The sequence below is a fragment of the Myotis nattereri genome, assembly GCF_964212035.1.
Source record: "Myotis nattereri genome assembly, chromosome: 2".
NCBI classification, from domain to species: domain Eukaryota; kingdom Metazoa; phylum Chordata; class Mammalia; order Chiroptera; family Vespertilionidae; genus Myotis; species Myotis nattereri.
Genome location: NC_138076.1, coordinates 26,730,942 through 26,752,226, shown reverse-complemented (window position 1 = coordinate 26,752,226; position 21,285 = coordinate 26,730,942). Strand labels below are relative to the sequence as shown.

At 41.1% G+C, this 21,285-nt stretch overlaps 1 protein-coding gene across 2 annotated transcripts; it reads right to left on the bottom strand.

Moving 5' to 3' along the window:
• Window positions 1-1,569: 1,569 nt before the first annotated feature.
• On the bottom strand, window positions 1,570-14,259 carry SMIM19 (small integral membrane protein 19). 2 transcript variants are annotated; one of them, XM_081085011.1, is made up of 4 exons: window positions 13,958-14,259; window positions 9,458-9,595; window positions 6,839-6,963; window positions 1,570-3,322 (listed from the first exon to the last, which is right to left on the bottom strand). In XM_081085011.1, exons 2-4 carry the CDS (start codon window positions 9,589-9,591, stop codon window positions 3,258-3,260), a joined length of 324 nt encoding a protein of 107 aa, XP_080941137.1. In that variant the 5' UTR covers window positions 9,592-9,595; window positions 13,958-14,259; the 3' UTR covers window positions 1,570-3,257. The 2 variants fall into 2 exon arrangements, with proteins under 2 accessions (XP_080941137.1, XP_080941138.1); XM_081085012.1 differs by lacking the exon at window positions 13,958-14,259 and adding an exon at window positions 13,520-13,722.
• Window positions 14,260-21,285: the final 7,026 nt, after the last annotated feature.

Below are 21,285 nucleotides of genomic sequence, written 5' to 3'. Positions count from 1 at the left end.
TCAGCTACCAATGAACCTGGACAGTAAGTGGCCTCTCCTTTGACTTATCCCACCTGCCTACCTAGGATATGGAATGTTACTAATCTACATAAATAGCTTTAGTTTTTTACTGTCTCCAAGTAAAGGTGGAAAATACATCAGCATAGAATCCAATGCTAAAAGCCACTTTTATTTTGGGTGAGAAGTCAATGATAGTAGAGAGATGACCTGCTGCTGAAAGTCCCCATGTGAGTTACAGGTATGCTACAGGGCTAAGGAGGGTTTACCACCTCAGTTCTCAGCTTAGTTCCTCATCCTAACTTTTCAATCCTCATTTAAGACCTGTCTTGCCCATACAGACTTATAGGAGACTGACGAGGGTCAAAAGGTCGGTGGGAAACTTTTCTTGCTTTATAGTTTTGTGCAAGTTTGGCTCTGGCTTTATTAGGGAGTCAAGTGGAAAACAGATTAAGAATAAGCTCCACCCTAACCGGTTTGGCTCAGTGGATATAGCGTCGGCCTGCAGACTGAAAGGTCCCAGGTTCGATTCCAGTCAAGGGCATGTACCTTGGTTGCGGGCACATTCCCAGTGGGGGGTGTGCAGGAGGCAGCTGATTGATGTTTCTCTCTCATTGATGTTTCTAACTCTCTATCCCTCTCCCTTCCTCTCTGTAAAAATCAACATATTAAAAAAAGGATAAGCTCCAGTCCCTATTCTCACTATTTTGTATAGATGTTAAAGGTATGCAAATAACCATATTTCCTTTTAGTTTTCCTGCATCTATTCCTATTCTAATTGTTATTAGAATCGAATGGTCTATAGATGACACATGACTAGCAGTTATGTATTTCATAACTATTTGTTGAAAAACTTCATTCCATACTTTTGTCCTTTTCCTTCAATATATTTGTTAATATCTGAAATTATTTTTATTATCATTTTGTTATTTCGACTCAATATCGAAAATATTTCTGACATTAAACCAATTTTGCCATAAACTCCACATTTCATTTTCAAAAGAATCATATAAATAACTCCACCTGAAGCAGTGTGAGGTCTATAGCAAACATCTGTGTCCTTTAGGGGCCAACAGCTTCCCTGAGTGCAGCTGGCTGGTATCAGCTAAACAACTATTTAACATGCTCAAGCTGTGCACCAGGAGAGGCTGACCAGTGCTCACGGCTCAGTATCTTCTGCATTAAAAGAAAAAAAAAGAACAAAAGGAGAACACAAATGTTATTTACCAGCTTATTAGTCATTCCACTTTTCTTCCAAAGAAAATAGTTCCACTGAATCTTTGGTGGATTCCGGGGCAGAAGCAGGACAATCACCTGGTGTCGCTTTGAAGTGTGGCTGCAGGCTTCCACCCTTCCTAGCTCAGCTGTTGAAGCAGAGAAGGAACTTCAAAGGCGGACTTACTGTTGTTCCTGCCAGTGGGGGTGAGTGATTCCCATGTTAGCTTTAAGAGAAAAAAAATCAGGAATTCATCCGCTCTTACTTGCCAACGTTTGATGCTCACCAAATGATATACCAGTTTTTAGTTATGACTGTCTCTATCTAGTGGACACAGATAAAAACAATCACCATTTCATTGTGATTTATATTTATTTATATACACTATACAAATCATCTGAGATGGCCAGGTTTGTAATTTGTCCAGGTCGTGTCACATGTCAGTGACAGCAAGTAAACTGTTCCTGCTCGAGTACATTCTCTGCTGATGGAAATATAGTGTTTCCTTGAGGAAAGCCAAGTTTAAGAAGACTGTCTCCTTGCCACTCTGCTACCCCCAGCCTGTAATTATAACTGTTTAGTTACACACGGTTGTAGTTATACACGGTGTTTCGTTCTTCATATAGGCAGTGCCTTCACTCGTGAGTTAAGAATTACTCCATTTTGCCGAAACCGGTTTGGCTCAGTGGATAGAGCGTCAGCCTGCGGACTGAAGGGTCCCGGGTTCGATTCCGGTCAGGGGCATGTACCTGGGTTGTGGGCACATCCCCAGTAGGAGATGTGCAGGAGGCAGCTGATCGATGTTCCTCTCTCATCGATGTTTCTAACTCTCTATCTCTCTCCCTTCCTCTCTGTAAAAAATCAATAAAATATATTAAAAAAAAAAAAAAGAGTTACTCCATTTGGTCAACAATTTACCTTGAACAATATATACATTTTTGAATGATGTAATTAAATTTTAAAAGAAAATGCAATTTCCCTGATTTTATTTGGTCTAAACCTTTTCATTTAAAATTTACATTCTTTTACTTTACAATTATAAAGGGAAAGGAAAATAATATTAACCCTAACTCTTAGAATTAAGAATATCTTGGATTCAAAAACTAATTCTTAGTCAGTTACATGGACAGTTAACTTCTCTACCACTACCTCCAATCAGCTTTTACTTAAATAATGATGACAAAGTAGGTAAAAACATTTCAATATACAGGAGAAAATGGTACAAGATATGAGTCTTCAGGGAAGCTTATTATGCTAAGAAAGCATTAGAAACCAAACAGTTAACGTTAAACACCAAGAGTCATATGATGAAAAGCAAGTTGCTAACACCAATTATAGAGGTGCTCATTTACGAGTGTTTGACAACATGGTCACAATATGGTCTAAAGAAGACTCTTGTGGTAGAAATGAAACTCTAGGATTAAAGAAAAAAGCAAATGAACTCCTAGGAACACATGAGAGAAAAATTCCAGAAGGCTTCCATAATCAGCAGATGGGTACGCTTCATGATATAGAAAGACAGTCCACTATGCAGGTTCTGAAGAAGCAAGTAGTAATTCAATTAAGAGTGGTAACCAACATCAATGAGAACACAAATCAGTCAGTTATCCACATTACATTTATCACAGAATACAATCTGAGAGGAAATTATACCAATGACCGGATTTTCATTTTTCATTTTACAAAAATTTCAGCTCAAAGTGGCATAAGTTTCAGATGCTCGCTTCCAAAGATGGGTTTTCATTCCTGGCTGATTGCATCCTGAAGAAATCAAAGGTGTTCACAAAGTAAAATCACCATCTCTGGTATAGTCTCTCTTCCCATTTTCAGGTCTTCTGAGCCATTTTTTTGTGTAACAAATCACTCACAGATGCAATTTAAAAAAGTAAAAGAAAACACACCAAAAATTTTGGATAAAGATCACAAGAAAAATTATCTTATAGAGACAGAAGATGTTTTAAAGATGCTGTTCATGACTTGGTGGAATTAGGAGCTTGCTACAATACTATTTAACAATTATTTATGTTGTTCATTTTCTGAGATTTCATTCCAATGAGAGCTGCACACTGTCAGCTTGGTTTTGTGGCTGTTGATGGTCATACTTCCTTGCTATTAAAAAAAAAAAAAGGAAAGAAAAAAGATATACTTAATAAAATAGCAAAATAATTACTAGTTAATATCATTAAATGACCAGTCATGAATCTCAGTAAAGAATTAGCTTAGAATTAAACTTTTTTTCTGTTGGAGGAAAATTTTATTATACATTATGATCCTCTAATATCTTAACACTGCTGATATCCATTTTATATGTTATTATTATTACTATTATTTGTATATCAGGATTATTCAGAGCTTTAAAAATATAGGGTAAACATTAATTAAGCTGTTAAATTAACACTCTGCAATTTTCTTTTCTTGCCCCCCATTTCCACTTTAAGATAAATTAAAAATAATGCTTTTGTCCACACAATAAGGAATTTGACTATATTTTAACTTATAAGCCTAAGAGATGTATTATTGAACTTTGTGATTAATATAAACTTGATGAAAAAAATGCAATTCTGTATTCTCGTTGTACTGCTGAGAAATGTTTATTTGAAGAATGGTGTTGCCTGGGCTGGGAGAAGGGATGGGAAATTGGGGGACATCTATAAAACTGTCAATAAGAAAAATAAATAAATAAATAAATAAATAAATAAAATAAAAATGAATGGTCCCAACCTAAAACTAGAGAAAGTACAGGGCTAAAATATTTAGGAATGTCACTGACTACTTAGCTCTAAAACTTTCAGTCTCTTCACTGTTTCTTAGCCAAGAAAGAGATACTACTTGTTTACAGTACTCGGGGGTAAATTCAGATTTTTGTGGCCTAAAGCTTTGACAACTTTGGGAGTCCTTTTTAAGAAAAAGAATTTTGTTTGCTATTTCCTCCTGAACTGGCAGACTTTGTTAGGGCTAGATATGTCACAAGCACTTAAGAATGCTCCAATGAGCAGGAATTCAATAAATGTGCATACCCACACACACTCATTGTTTACAGGAATAATGGCTTCCAAAATTGTCTACATCCTAATCCCCCCAATCTGTGAATATGTTACCTTACAGCGCAAAGGGGACTTTGAAGATGTGATTAAGGTAAGAGAGGGGGAGATTACCTGGTCCCACCTAATCACATGGACTCTGAAAATTGGAGAACCTTTCCTGGCTGAGTTCAGACAGAGGGAAGATATAATGAAGAATGAACAGAAAGATGCAATGCTGCTGGCTCTGCATGTGGAGCAGAAAGAAAACCCTGCTCACACCTAGACTTTTATCCCAGCAAGACTGTTGTAGGATTTATAACCTATAAAAATGTAAACAATGCATCTGTGTTGTTTTAAGCCACAAAATTTGTGATAATTTGTTACAGCAGCAATAGAAAACATGCGCCTTACAAAGACAGGAATTCTGATCTTATTTTATGCCGTTCCCATCAAAGAAGAAAAAAAACCTGTACAATGGGGTTTATAATTGTATATGTTATACTACTGAATGTATTACTGATAGGAGGTAACTTCTATTTTGACTAGGCATCAATGAAGACTTAATTCTTCCCTTATAATTTTCTTTACAAAGCTTCTGACTATACTTAAAAAAAAAATGCTTAAATTTTTTAAGGATTTTTCTTCTGTTGTGATAAAATATACATAAAATTTGCCATTTTTAGTTAGTTTTTAAAAAACATATATATGTCTTGATTGATTTCAGAGAGGAAGGGAGAGGAAGAGAGAGAAACATCAATGATGAGAGAGAATCAAGGATCAGCTGTCTCCTGCACGCCCCCCACTGGGGATTGAGCCTGCAACCCAGGCATGTGCCCCTGGTTGGAATCGAACCTGGGACCCTTCAGTCTATAGGCTGATGCTCTATCCACTGAGCCAAACTGGCTAGGGCCATTTTAGTCAGTTTTTAGTGTTTAATATAGTGGCATGAACTACATTCACATTGTTGTGCAACTATCACCACCATCCTGACACAGAACTCTTTTGATCATTCAAACTGAACTCTACCCATTAAGTAATAACTCCCCATTTTCTCCTCCCCCAGTCACTGGCAACTACCATTCTACTTTCTGCCTATGACTTTGCCTCATATAAGTGAAATCATACAATATCTGTTCTTTTGTGGCTTGCTTATTTTACTTAATTATAAGAATAATTATGAAGCATAATGTCTTTAAGGTCCATCCATGTTGTAGTATATGTTAGAATTGTCTTCCTCTTAAAGGAATAACATTCTACTATATTTATGTACCATTGTTTGTGTATCCATTCATCCATCAAGGACACTTGGATTGTTTCCACCTTCTGGCTACAGTGAATAAAGCTGCTATGTTAGTTTTACTGCTTAGCTTGAGCTGGTAAGCCATCCATATCGTACAAAGTGCAGAGGAACAAAAGAAAAAACAGTGAAAGTGTATTCCTCTTAGCTGACCAGTCCTGTAGCTGCTAACCCAGTTGCTTTCCCCAAAGGAACTGCTGTTACCAGTTCTTAGGACAAAATTTATGCTAAAGAATTTTTTATAGGTTTTACTTGTGTAAAATATATATGCACATATATATATATTTTTTCTACTTTTCACCTAAAATTTCACTCTTTGGTTCTTTCTATGCACACACATACACACACACGTTTACATTTTTTACTACAGATACGTTTCTTTTAAAAAATATCCAGTCTTTTTTCTTTAAATCCCACACTCTCCCCATCAAGGTAATAATGTTAATAGTCTGATGAGTATCTCTTCAAACCTTCCTCTATGCCTGCATAATTATATAGAACATTTATATTATATGTAGATAATATAAGGGATGTTCTGGTCACGTGTCTTTAAGAGTGGCATCGTATAATATACTATTATATTTTGCTTTCTGAGCTTAATGATACACCACAGAAATAACACCCCTATTCTTTCAAATGGTGGCATAAATGGCTGTGGCCCACAATTCATTCTGACGCCGTACATTTTAAACTTTGTTTCTTCCCCACCACCTACATAGTCACCGTGCTCAGTACTATTGAACATATTAATATTGGATATGACCCCTGGCCTTGCACGTTAATATCACATGCCATATTCCTGGAAGCCATTCCTTTCTGCTTTGGCTTGCAGTAATTTACTTATACTAGAAGAGACTGACTGCAAATTCCATAAATAAAATCTCAAAACCCAACTAAAAGTAGCTCCAACTCAACTTTCCCGTAGATTCTACCCAACACTCCTGGCCACCTTCATGCTGCTCCGCAGGGACGGGGGTAGAAAGGAGGGCAAATTACAGTAGGAAGAGATAGCAATCTCAACTGATTATTAAAATAGCTAATTTTTTGCAAAATTTACAAAAGTACGACCCCACGTATTCATTCCTAGGGTTCTTCTCAGAGTCTTGGAAGGGCCCGTACAAACACAGGGTCCTGAAGCATTAACTTCATGCAAACCTCCTTTGCTGTCACTGTGATGAGCATCTGAAAAGGGCACTCAGGTTTTATCATCAACTATTTCTGACAACTTTTTACTAACTGGGTTTAATTCCAAAAATTCTACTTTAAACATGCTTCTGTATACAGTAAAGCACAGAATCTACTTACAAATGGCATACATTTCCAGTTGCTGTCTTAAACGAATTTTGCTCATTGTGTCATAGAAGCTGGGCTCTGACAAACTTTCTGCTGTAGGTGGCACACTGAATATCCTCATAATCTTCCTTTTATTCCTAAAACACAAAACCAATGCAGAAGAGAGATCTGTATTAATACCTATCCTATGTAATAAAAGGCCAGTGACCGAATGGCAGAACCACCAGAATGACCACTGCCCTTCACCCCAGCTGGCCCTGTCCCCCACGGGCCCCCCTCACCCTGATTAGGGGCAGGGCTGGCCGGCAAACCACCTGCAGGCCCTTGCACCGGCCAGCCCTGCCCCCCATCAGCCCCCATCGGGGCAGATGGGCTGGACCCCACCAGTGCACAAATTTGTGCACCAGGCCTCTAGTAGGACTATAATAATTATTCTCAGGATCGTTGTAATCGGAAACTACATTTAAGGACTTAAGTGGCAAGGAATCCATCTTTTATTTTGCCTCTGTGGATGCTTCCTTGGCTCAGGTAGTCTTTCTTTTTTAAAAAAAATATTTTGTTTTTTTTACAGAAAGGAAAAGAGAGGGATAAAGAGTTAGAAACATCGATGAAAGAGAAACATCGATCAGCTGCTTCCTGCACAACCCCTCTGGGGATGTGCCCGCAACCAAAGTACATGCCCTTGACTGGAATCGAACCTGGGACTCTTCAGTCCACAGGCCGTCGCTCTATCCACTGAAACAAACTGGTTAGGGCAGGTATTCTTTCTTTCACTAAAAAGTGTGAAGCTGTATGCCCTGGCTGCTGTGGCTCAGTTGCTTGAGCGTCACTCCATGCGCCAAAAGGTCGCCAATTTGATTCTCAGTCAGGGCACTATGGCCCAGGTTCGATCCCCAGTTGAGAGGCAGCCAATAGATGTTTCTCTCTCTCCCTCCCTCTCCCTTTTTCTTTTAATCAATAAAAACATATTTTTCAAAAGTATGAGCCTGTATAAGCATAGCCACAGGAATGTACAAAAGAAAAGTAGCTGAACAGTGCACTTTACACAACAGTGATGTAGCTCTACTGTGCTTTCACTCCCTACCCTTCCCAAAGCCAAGCATTCTACGGAAAAATGCATAAACAAGAAAATATCTGATTTTTCCCTTCCCTCTCATGTCCTCCAAATAAAGGTAACTTCCTGGGTTTTACAATAAACAAAATGTGAGCAGACCTTAACTTTGGAAAATAACGGATACGCATATTTCTCGTATACAATAGCATGACTTCAGTGGAGCTTCTGTATGGCCATCTTTTTAAAATTGACAACAGTGCCCCTGCTTTTAAAACTGTGGGGTGGGGAGGAGGCGGTGGCTATTTTTAGTGGAACATGGTTTCTTGCAAGTGGGCCAGTGCTGATATGTAGAGCCTTCCCTCACCCATCCCCTACAGTCTAGACAGCCAATGGGTGGGCTGCTTCAGGGCTCAGGCAGCTAGGAAGGATGAGCCTGCATGTCTGAGAGCAAATATAGGCTCTGAGCTACTCCCCAAACCAAACATCTGTAATTTCTGGATTACTGATTATTTTGAGCTATCTACTGTCTTTCTGACTTTGGCAGAGGATACCATGAAGCATGTGCCTAAAGCAGAAGCAACTCAGTTCAACTAATAGTGCTTTTCCTTTTCAAAGCAGCTTCCCCACCCTCTCCACCCTCCCCCCCACATCCCTCACCCCCCACAAAAGGAAAGGAGAGAGAATGAGAGAGAACAGTTACATTATGCTACGGAATCTAGAATTAAAGTAGGAAATATTTATTGAGAATTTACATTATGTGACACACCAGGACTTGTTCTCAAGGGACTGAAGTTTTTGTGGAATAGACAAGTAATCAGATAATACCAATACTGTTCAACTAGAGGCCCGGTGCACAAAACTTGTGCACTGGGGGGAGGGGGGGGGGTGTCCCCCTGCCTAGCCTGCACCCTCCTGTGGGGAGAGGGCCTAAGCTGACAGTCGGACATTCTTAGCGCTGCTGCAGAGGTGGGAGAGACTTCTGGCTGAGCAGCACTCCCCCTGTGGGAGCGCACTGACCACCAGGAGGCAGCTCCTGCATTGAGCATCTGCCCCCTGGTGGTCAGTGCGTGTCATAGCAACTGGTCGTTCCGCTGTTCAGTCAATTTGCATATTACCCTTTTATTATATAGGATAAGTGCTATGAAATAGTCTTGCACAGGAAACAGAAGGGAACGCTTAAAATGTGTGCAAAGAGAGAATTGCTAAGCACACAGGAGTTAGTGTCTCTGCATTTTAGGTACATGGGCCAACATGTGTGCTCATCCAAGGGTGCTGGTGAACACAGGCTGGGTGATAAAATTGAGGTGTGTTAGATATGATAGAATGGGAGTATAGTGAGCTGGGCTGGGTGCCAAGGGCTGCACTTAAATCTCCACCTCTTAAAGCAACAGGGTTTTCCAAGCCAAACCTCAGTGCCCAGTGCTCAAGGGCACAAGTAGACAGTGCTTTCAGAGCAGGAACAAAAAATGTTGATGACATTATTTTTGTGCGTTTAATTCAGATCAAACAAACCAACAAACCTGCAGAGCTTTTAAATGCCCAGTTTCTTATCTCCCCTGAAGTACTCAAAGATTTACCTCTTGGCATACATGAAGAGACCAAAGCTAACGAGGATGACTACCAAGTAAACGTTGGTGGCTTCGTTCCAGGCCTCATGAACGCTGTAATCAATAGAGCCATCGTCACCCATCACTCCGTAATCCCCAGGCATGTGGCTGAAAGAGAGAAAAAAGAACAGGGTTTCTGTTAGTGAGGGATGGTATGATTGGAGAAGGGCTGGCAAGCATACGGCCTGCTGGCCAACCTCAGCCCTGCCGCCTGTTTCTGTCTGGCCCTGGAGCCAAGAATGGTTTTACATTTCCAAATGGATACATTTTAAATGGTTATAATTACCTATCTAATAACCTTGATTTTTGCCTTACAGCTCTCAAAGCCTAAAATATTTACAATCTGGTCCTTTAAGAAAAAGTTGGCCAACCCCTGGTCTAGATAACTAAGGCATGTAACATATTCCCCTTATATTTTATTTTTAAATCTTTATTTTTGAAAGTATCACATTTGTCCCCCATTTTTTCCCATTGACCCTCTTCAGTCTGCCCCTCCCCCACCCCAGACCTTCACCACCCTGTTGTCTGTGTCCATGGGTTATGCATTTATGCATACAAGTTCTTTGGTTGATCACCTCTCCTTTTTAAAAAAAAAAAAAATTTTATTGATTTCAGAGAGGAAGGAAGAGGGAGAGAGAGAAACATCAATGATGATAGAGAATCATTAATTGGCTGCCTCCTGCAGACCTCCCACAGGGGATTGAGCTCACAACCCGGGCGTGTGCCCTGATTAGAAATCGAACCCAGGACCCCTTGGTCCATGAGACAATATTCGATCCACTGAGCACACCAGCCGGGTGTCCTCCCCTTATTTTTTTACTTTGAAACATTACAGCTTCTACATAAAGGTTAAAACTTGGGATTAAAAAAATCATATTAGTAAAGGGACACAGGCTGCATATCACTGCACAGCCTCCGAACAGTGACTATCACCCAGATGAAAGCAACTGCATACTTTGAAACACAGGCCCAAACAACTAGCTGTGATGTTCAGAAAAGGGCTGCACTCGTGACCTCAGCCTAGAGAAGATGTGACAGCCATGACAAGGCTCTTCCACACGCCTCCCGCGTGGAGCTTTATCTAGTTTTGCTTTACTGGCCAAATGTGGTTGAAAGAAGCTACAGGATAAAAAGTTACGTTTTTGCTATTTACACAGCTGTGACTTCTATTAAAGGAAATGCATTCTTTGGACATTCCCACAGAAAATAAGAGTGGTAATAGCAACTGTATCAACTAGCCGTAAAAGAGCAATGGTTTCTTATTTGTGTTTGGGAAGGTAACTGAATTTTTTCTTTAAGAGAGAGTTCCTCCTTTGTGTTGGACATAAAAGGTAAGTCTAAGTAAAATGACCTAATATGTGAAAGCAATCCAGAAGTGTTATTTTAGACATTTTATAAAGAGGAAGCTGAACAAAACGATAGGTGATAACTGTACCGTCGTTTTTAAGAATAAGACAGCCATTTTCTAATACCAAGAAAAAGAAGATCTGAAATGTCCAAGAGATTGTTTTGCAAGTTTCCCATAGATATTCTATAACAATGAAGACATTGCAGAACTTCATCCACTAAAATATTTTCAACCTGTCCTGCAAGCCTCCAAAATAATCTATAATGGAGATTTGGCTCAGTAAGTTAATAAGTGTGTATTAAGGGCAGATTCTGTTTTCTTTCTTATAGTGTGCCTCTGCATAAAATTAATGAAATTTCCTCAGAGGTCTGCCGCCAGGCCAGGTGGCATGTCTGTCCCTTGCTGACATCTGAAGTCTTTGTCAGACATTTGGGGACATAAGGTACTCATTTACAATAAAGTGAGTATCGGGAACGGCACTGAACTTACACTGTTAACACTGAGGGCAAGAATCATTTCTCTAAAACATCTATTGGTGTCTGAATAGAAAGATGTCTTGTAAAAATTAGCCAGGAAATAATAAAACAGAACTTACTTTAAATTATAGTAATCTATAGATGCAAGATCTAAACATTCAACATCAGACCATATCCCTATCCTATATATTAAAGTCTGGCCATGAATTTTCTTTTAAGAGAGTAAGAGGCACAGGGGGATTTGGCACAGTCAGAGTTTCAACTCTTATTCCTTAAAACTGAACTCCAGAGTTTCTCTGAATATAATAATTATGATTGATAGTAAGTAATCAATCTACTTTAGAAATGAAAAATTTTGGAAGACCTGAGACTAATAATTGCTTATGATTTATGATTTTGTTGGTTCCAAAATGTAAAAAAACAACAACAATAACTGTGTTTGGCAAAAGAGATGGCCTTAGATGTCTGATTTAAGATGCTGAAAAGGCCTGGAACCATTACGCAGCAAGGGTGGTAGCTTTCGGGAGTGGGAGTTATTAACAAGTCAGGGAAGAAGCAGGAAACGCAGAAGTGGCCACGAGGACATTTGGCAGGTGCCATTTATCTGACAAATTATGAAAGTGTTTCCTACCTGTTTCCTAACACCTGAATGGATCTGAGCCAGGTTAATTTTCTGGCTTCCATTTTTTCACAAAATTCTGTTTAAAATGGTGTAGTCCTACAGAGCTTATCTTCCTCCTGCTACAAATATGCCAGTAATTACAAATTACAGAGGATTTCAAATTGTTGCTGACCCAGATGGTAAAAATTCAACGTGAGTTATATAACAGATATTAGACAACGTCATTGCTATGCAATGACACTACTGTTCCAGTTCCAGGGAAACGCACTGGAGGTATCGTGGTGAAAGATCTGTCCTGAGGGTACACCTCTCCTGTCCACTTCTCCATCGTGACCAATGGCACGGCTTTGTAAGGCTGCCAGGCATAAAGAATGGTTTTGTCCGAAGTCACAGCACAGACCCATGGCTCCCATGTGGCCTGAACTACGACCACCCGCTTCCCGCATGCCAGTCCAACCAAGCGCACACAGACACCGGAGCGGTTCCGGAGCGGTTCCGAATACCACCACGGCCTTTCTCTGGAGTGGGAAGCAAAATGCCCAGGGGCATTACACGATGGTTCATTCTTGCCACGTTAATGTTTCAGCAAGATCACAATGTAACGAGCCATGTGCTTGGATCATGATTCATGGATTTCTCAAATTCATCATCTGGGAAAACTAAACCTTTCCCCTACGTTTTCCCTGCACAGGAATGCTCGAACGATTTCCTTAAGGAGATGCCAGGGTGAGCTGACTTAAGTCCCAGGTACATATTAACACTCAGAGATAAAGTTGATAAAATATGACAACTAGGGTTTGGTCTTAGTTTGATAGAATTTTACGCTGACAACTAGACGTTTTCTAGGGATTAATGATTATATCACAAATTTTAAAATTAGCTTCCTGATACCATGTCTAGGTGGCTCTAAAACGGATTATCACTTGTCACCGTGTCTTGAATGTTATCATTGTTGTCTCTGGAAGAGTGCTTGGTTATTTTGATACAAATTCAGATTAGAAACACTTCCAGTGGTTCTCAACCTTCCTAATGCCACGACCCTTTAATACAGTTCCACGTGTTGTGGTGACCCCCAATTTCATTGTTACAAATTGAACATAATTAAAGCATAGAGATGAATCACAAAAACAACATGTAATTATATATGTGTTTTCCGATGGTCTTAGGCGACCCCCGTGAAAGGGTCGCGACCCACAGGTTGAGAACCACGGACTTATATGGTTCCGAGAGTTCCTCATCGCACAGTCCATCGCATAACTGAGTCTCCTTCTCAGTCCTCGGAAACACGGGCGGATGGGCCTCCCGAGTCGGAGGGGCGCACGGGCTAACACAGGCCTCCGGGAGGAAGAGCCGAGGGGGGCAGGCAGGAACATTCGAGGGTTCACGTGCTGGGCAGGCCACATGTTCCACATGCTCCTTTAAGCTTCACAACCACCTGCTGGGAGGCACTACGCTCCGTTTTACAGCGGCGCCTGGGATGGCGGTGGTGGTTACACAGTATAGCCTGCCCAAATGTCACATAGTCTGGGGGGGTGGGGGTTGTCACCTGCATCTGACTCCCCAGCCTTAACTCTTCCGGCCCTGACCTCAACTTGTGAGACCTGCTCCTCCAGGGGGGAAAAAAAATCCAGTCGAGCGGGTCCAGAATATAATCCTTCCCAGAGAGTGGCCGCAGGCAGGGGCCTCCGGAGCTGCCAGGCCGCCGCGCTTCCGCCGCTCGCCGGTGAGTCTGATTCAAGCCTCACACAGTCCCGGGGAACCCGCGCGGGGCCGACGCGCCGCCCACCGTGGCTTCTGGGACTCGGGGCCTCCCTACTTCCTGCGACTCCGAGAGTCCCCGAGCACCCGAGAGGCAGCTACTCGGAGCCTCACACACCCGGCGGGGGGCGTGGGGCGGGCGCGACCTCCATCCCCCCCTCCCTCCCCGGCGGGGCCGGGCCGGGGCGGGGCGGCCCGCAGGCGGAGGGCGGGGCCGGGTGACGCGAGGTCGGGCCCGGGACGCGCAGGGACGCGGGTCCACTCACGCTGCTCGCTCCGGAGGCGGCAGGCGGCCAGGCTGCTCGGCGCGGGGCCCTTTTCCCCGGAGTCGGGGCCGGGCTCGCGGGAACCGGTTACCGCACGGACCCGGACGACCTCTGCTTCGTCATTTCCTGCCGGCCCGTCGGTTTCCGGAAGAGACGAGGAACCAGGTCTTTCCCTCCCCGCCCCCCTGCGGCCCCCTCCGCCCCCCTAAGAGTGTTTGAACTGGAGAGACGCAGCGACGGCCCGGTGCCGCCCCCGCGCGTGAGTGGAGCCGGGCTCCCTTCCCCTCCCCCGTGGCGCGTCACCGCCGGCCCCGCCCCCGGCCCCGACCCCCGCCTGCGCGCCGCCCTCTGCGGGTCCCCGGCCGCGCGCGCCGCCCACTGCGGGTCCCCGCCGCGCGATCGCGCCCCCGGGCCGGGGCGGCCGGGCTGCCAACGGGCGTGGGTCTCGGCGCCCCCGCCGGGCGGTCCACGTGGGTCTAGCGGTTGCGTGCTAGAGCCGGCGGGAAGGAGCGGTGCCAGGTCGCTACCCCGGAGCGCCCTGCCTCTCCCCGCCCCTCCTCGGCGCGCCCCGGGTGTGACTCGCTGCGTGGGAGGGGGAATGTGCTTTGTGCCACGGATCGAGATGAGGCTGGGAAACACAAAGGTTTTCTTTTCCCTAATGAGGGCGTCTGGTTACTTTTAATATTTACCTAAATATTTAATAAGAAAGCCTATGCTCTCCAAACTATCTTTCCATTTTCCCGATGGTCATAAATGAGGTGTGGCCGACGGTTGAAGTGCTATAAAAAGCTGGATGCTGTGATAGTGACACTGTAGATACTTTTTAAAGTGTGTGCTGTAGGGACTTGAAAAATATATTTTCTAGCCTGAGGCAGGCAATGCATTTCTGCAGGATTCCAGTGTTTGGAAGTTAGCAGACTTCAGTGGTTGGTGCAGCAGCCTTGCAAATAAATGGTCACTTGTCCACGTGCTGAGGTCTTAACTATTCATTTTGAGCTAGTTCTCTAGGATCACCTGAGTGCTAATTATAATTCATGCTAGACCATGTAGAGGTTGTATTCTTAATTGATAAACAGAGATAAGAGCTAATATTTAACACTACCCCTTAGGAAGTGTTCTCTGCTGCTTTGTGGATCATTTTGCTACTGTTCAACCTTGTCTCTAGATAAATAGCGTTACTTTACACTAACGTACTGGCTTTATTTATAGTATTAATGCATGTTAACTTATACATGTTATATATATGCATAATCATATAATTTTACAACCATGTAGGTTACTAAAAAGTTGGAAAATTAGAAACAGTATTAATGAGCAATGTTGAGTAATGATTGTTTGCCAGGCCTGTGCCAAATGGTCTACATGTTTTTATCACATTCAGTCTGCCAGGATAACTTTTGCATAAGCATAGGTTGCTCAGAAGTATTTGAATACATGGATTTGATTTGAATGCGCCCAAATGTGGAATATATACATTGGATACTACTCTTTCCGCTTTGGTAAAATGAGGGTGTTGGCAATATAAAATGACTCCTAGAGTAAATTAATGTGTTTTTCAAGGTGGAAGATGGCTATAAAATTGCATAGAACTGCAATTAGTCCAAAGCCCTGTATCTCTTTATTTATCCAAGTTCCCATTATGTATCATTGTCACCTGGACATTGGAAAAAAGTAAACATTGGGAAAGTAATGGCCCTTTCCGAAAGGCTTCTTTCCATATTTAGTTTCTAAGTGACACTCCTAATTAAGGATTAACAAATGACAATGAAACAGGAAGAGTAATTTTCCAATACCAAACCAAGGAAATGAAAAACAGTGGGCTGGTTATTGCTTTGTTAATAAGTCTAACATTCGGGGGTGGGGGGAGGTTGGGGGTTAATGGGGGGATGAGGACACTTTTGTAGTACCTTACCCAATAAAGAAATTAAACAAAAAATAAGTCTAACATTCATGGGTATATGAGTGTTAAGAATGTTATATTATCTACATTGCAGGGGTTCTCCCTAATATTTCAGATTGCCATGAAATATCTTAAACATATTCAGTGTTGAGTCCAGTACTTCGTGCATTAAGAAGTTAAGTTTTTGGTTGGATTTAATTAAGCAGTTTTGACTTCCTTAAGCAAGAAGTTTATTTTGATTGTGTTTCCACAGATACAGTCTAATGATTTATAGACACTAGGGGCCCATGCACGGGTGGGGACCATCTTGCCCAATCCCGATCGGGACTGATCAGGGCAATCGGGCATCTGGCTTGGGGGAGGGACCACGGGAGGGTGGCTGTGGGAGCGCACTGACCAGCAGGGGGCAGCTCCTGCATTGAGCATCTGCCCCCTGGTGGTCAATGCTCATCATAGTGACTGGTCGACCTGTCGAGTGGCGGTCATGTAGGCTTTTATATATATAGATAACAATGATGAGAATGATGGTGGGACCTAACAGTTTGTATCTTGTGAGAGCAGTAGTAGTTGAAAAGATTGGAAAGGATAAGGGAAGTATTTGAAAATGTGATTAGAGCATATTGGACTTTACCTATCTTCTGATTCTAGTGGGCCATCATTGGCGAGGAAAGATTGAGAATGCTTTGCCAGTTAGTTTTTATAAGAGGGCTCGTTTAACTAAAGGCATTCTGTTTGGGGAAGGGATGAGTGGAGAGTTGTCATCAGTGGGAGGATGTAAGAAGAAAAAGATGCATGTGTTTTGTTTTGGAGTTAATGCTCCATGGTGTCTAACTGACTCTTGCCACCACATGCATCTTCAGGCACTTTCCTCATAGTTACTTGATATTTGTATGCAGCCACTTGGAGATAAAGTAAAGAAGGGGAAAGGTGGGGGGGAACAAAGCACACGGGTATACAGCAAATAGGATATATTTGGACAACATTTAGGAGCTGGGCCTTCACAGCTTATTATGAAAACCGTTCAAATATGATTGAGTGTATGTGTTTGTAAATCTCTTATATGTTATTTATATACCAGAAATATGGAGACTATCCCTTTAATGTGCTTCAATGGAAGATACTTAGAGTACATTACATGGAAAATTACTGAATTTTCCTTTGCAGCCATTTCTGTGTGTTCTGTCATTGTTAGAAAGCTGGAGTAACCCATAATGCCAGCATTGGCTCCTGCTTATAAGGCATTTAAGCAATGTTATGTTTCATCATATTGGAAGACAAGTCCTTCTGATTCCTTTTTTCAAAACTTGGCTCTCACATGGAGTGCCCTTTAAGCTTCCAGAGTGCAAGGACCTTCTCTGTGTCACTCACTGCTATATGCCCAGAGCCTAGAACAGAGCCTAGCATATGGAAGGTGCTGAGTAAATATTTGTGAAATGAACAAAAATATATTGGAATCTTTTCTTTTCGCTAGTGAAGGTCCCACTCACCATTAGGGGCAGGAACACACCCGTCTTACCCTCTCCACAGAGTCCACAGACCATGATGAACCTTTGAATGTTAGCTGTTTATTTTAGTTGGTAGTAGTTTAGTTGGGCAAACATTGTGTACAGCATGATACATTGTGTACGTGAAACAGCATGATAATTGGGAGCTAAATAAAACAAAGTAATAGCTAACACTTATGTAGGGTTTTAAATGTGCCAGATGCTGCCCTAGGCACCTTTACATGTTAATTTATTTAACTCTCACAACAATTCTTTGAAATAGGTTCATTATAATACCATTTTTCAAATGAGGAAATGGAGGCACAGCAAGGTAATTAGGTCACTTGCCAAATACCACAAGGCAAGTAGTAAGTAGGGAGACGGGATATGAAACCAGGCAGTCTAGCTCTGAGTTGGTGTGTTTTCTCTGCGGAGTTTTACTTTACCAAAGACAGAAGAGACATCTAAAAGTTGACACTACTTTCTCAGCTGTAAAAGTTCAAGGTAGCATCAAAGATTGTCGTGACTCTGAGCTGCAGAAATAATGCTGCATTTTCCAGAGAGCAGAGGTTGATAATGAAGTGGTTTAGAGGACACTGTATTTTGAAATGAGAAACTAAATTTTGAATCTCAGAACTGAGTGAGGATTAAATGTAACTCTTTAGGTATGGAATTCTGAAACAGTAATTCATCAGGACATAGAACAGTGACCTTTATTTAGTGTCAGAAAACTAATGTGAAATAAAGTAATATTAAAGACACTTGCTATCTTACTGTTTTTCTCTTTAAAACACTTACTAGATTTACACGCTAGCAGCAGTAATTTACCAGAATGTGAGTGTTATTGATGTTTTCCTGTGCATGTCTGTCCATTTGCTTTGTTGTGTGAAATCTTGATCCATTTTTTCAGCTTGTCTTGGGCAATAGAGTACATTATTGGGGCCAAGAAGCTTCTTCAAACCAAGTTATATTTCTTTGGTGGGAAAAAAACCACCATAAAATTATGCTGTTGATGTGGTAACAAACCTGGAGTGAAGTCATTTTGAAGCCACGTGGAATTAGATGAGAGCCCACAAACAAAATCCAGCAAGATGAAGAAAAATGGTGTTCTCTGAAAGCCCAGTTTTGTATCCCTTTGTCGGGAGCTGACAATATTATTTTGGGGGTGTTGGGCGTCAACAGAGTCACTGACTCTAAATGACTGCACAGATAGGGGAATACATACATCACCCGACCCAGAGCTGAGGAATCAGAGGAGCAAGTGCCCTTGAATGAAGAAGCATGGGCCACAACCCTGGTTAGCAGCCAGGGAGGACGCACGCTCTGCAGGTATAGTATTCTGTGTTACAGATCACTCCTGCTGGGTAGGAGGTCATGACGTTGAGTCAGTGAAGAAATGATGTATGCTGCTGTCATTTTAACATCAGCACATGTTTTGGGATGGCCTGTCATAGAAACAACTTATAACTATGAATATTGTCCCACAGTCCTGTTCTATTTAAATCCCTGAGAAAATAATTCGGAAAATTTGGTTTAAAATCTGTATTTAAATTTTTATCCAATTGGCATATGAGTCTTAATTGCAGGCTCTTCTCTAAATGGGGGGGTTTTAGGGAAAGGAAGGGGATTCACTGATTCATATGTTAAACCTATTAAGCTGGATAATTGAACGAAATGTGTATCCCCATTTTATGGATGTTAGGGTTGCAGAACTGGATCCTGAACATGATCTAGGGTGGTGGTTCTCTATGTAGGAGTATATGTCAGAATGACCCAGGCTTTATTGTAAAAGTATCATGTTTTAGCCTAACCCCAGGAGCATGGCTTAAGCACCTGTATTTTAAACCACCTGCCCTTGTAAGAAGAACCAGACCTGTATTTTATAGATAAGAAAATCAGGGCAAAGTCAGATGACTTGCCTATAGCTGGTTTGGTAGTACCAAATGTTATCACCAGATACTATGTAATTTCATGTCTGGGAGAAATTTTCTAGGTCATCAGTTTAGTAGCCCATTTTACAGCTCTGTATAACCCAGGCTTGTTCATAACATTTCCAAGTAAGATATGAATGTAGAGAAATAGTGTTTTCTTAAAGCCCATCTTCTATCCTGGCCATGGTAAAATTCAAATATCAATCACCAGAATTTCTCTACAATTTCAACTGATTTTTTAAGTTAATTTTAGGAACTTTCAGTTATTTGAAGTATTTTTATTGTATACCCTGTGGTGCCCTGTTAAATTTTGGGGAAAATACAGTATATTTAAAGTTGAAGTGAGAGATTAAATTTTTTTATTTGAATTACTTAATTTTCCATCTTAGCTAAAATGTAAGCCAGAAATGTGTGAGAATTTGCACTGCTTTTTTTAGTTTTGTGTTTTAAAATGTGGTTGACTTTTACTTTGTGTTTTTTTTTTAAGGCATCTTACGTTGGAAACAGCACAATTCGACTCCCATGTTCTCTTTGAGTATGAGAGAGAATCCTAGTTTCAGCATGTCCCCAATAGAGACCAAAGAACCAGGTTTGTTTCTTCTTGAAGATGTCTGCTAAATCCTGTGGAGCAGCAACTATTTCTAAAAGTAAATAATGATATCAGATGCCTGTGAATGATCTATCAGGCCAAGAGACTCATTAAGATATTCATGGAAGAATGGTAAAAAGCTGAAGACATGGCAGATTTCAAGAAGTGACCCCCCCCATGTCATTTAGGATTTTTGAGCAGCCAAAAGAAGATAGTTCTGAAAATATAAGTGACAAGACGCTAGCATATTTCTTTACATGTTTCTTATATTTGTTAACGCATCTGCTTTTACATATAATATTTGAGTTATTTTCCTCTACTGCTATAGTTAGGAACCTACTTAAGATCAGAGTTTTATTCTGTGTGGATAGAGAACTAGTAGATATAATAGGAGAAATAGGAGCAATTTATTGGGATGTTGGCCTCTAGAAATGGACTTTCACTGAGTAATTACTAAAAGTGCAGGATGTTGATGAATTGCTCCTTCATATGATGTGCTTCTGTCTCAGTCTTTGCGATTTTAGATTCATCTTTATCTATTCTCAGCCTCTGTGTGTGCCTCCTTTTATTTTGCACAATTTTTTGGACTTAAGATCTGTTGACTTGTTTTTTCAGAGTAAAACTAAGAATTATATCTTCACAAATAAACCTTTGGTATGGTTACTCTTTCCCCTAGGTTATTTTCAAGGGTCAAGAATAGAGCAATTGCCAGTCTTTTTCAGAGTTGTTGTTCTTTACTATTTTTATGTTCTTGTTTAATGTTTGTTTTCTTTATTGTTTCTAAGTGGAAATGAAGGATGAACTGTTTTCAGTTCATCTGTGTTCTGTTTTCAGTTACCTAGGATAAATGGGTAGTGAAAATTTATAGCATATCTTAACCATTATGGTTTTAACCTTGTTTTAACGTCCATCAAACTTCCTGTATGGTGGGGATCTCTCCAAATGCTGACTAATAAGCACAGAGTCAGAGAGACAGAGAAAGCTTTTGTGATTAACAAATGTAGCATTTTGGTCATTAAGGTCATTAATGTATTGGTATGAAAATTAGTTTGTTGGTTAGAGCTAAGATAATTTTTATATTTTTCAGTTCTTGTTACTTTTTGCAGTTAAATCAGTTGACCACATAAAAAATTTTCTTCTCTGTAAGTTGAAGAAACCTTTATTCTTATGTATCAAGTTTTACCCAACAAAGAAATATAAGCAAAAGAACAGATTTTACAATTTAATAAAGTGAAGTTTCAGAAACAATTTTAAAAAAATACGTTTTCCCTCAGTACGCCTGTTTTACTTCATCCCTTCAATTCTTTCTACTCTTTTCTGCTTACATTTTTTCTTGTCTGTTCATAATTTGTTTGGTATTTTTGCATTTTGCCTACTTTTTGCCTTTTCCATGATTCAGCCTCCCATTGAAAATACTTTCTATT

Coding starts and splice junctions, on each gene's coding strand:
- SMIM19 (XM_081085011.1), bottom strand. CDS start 9,591: ATGCCTGGGGATTACGGAGTGATGGGTGACGATGGCTCTATTGATTAC. Junction 6,964..9,457: donor CTCTTCATGTATGCCAAGAG/GTAAATCTTTGA, acceptor TTTGTGTTTTAG/GAATAAAAGGAAGATTATGA. Junction 3,323..6,838: donor ACTGGAAATGTATGCCATTT/GTAAGTAGATTC, acceptor TTTTTTTAATAG/CAAGGAAGTATGACCATCAA.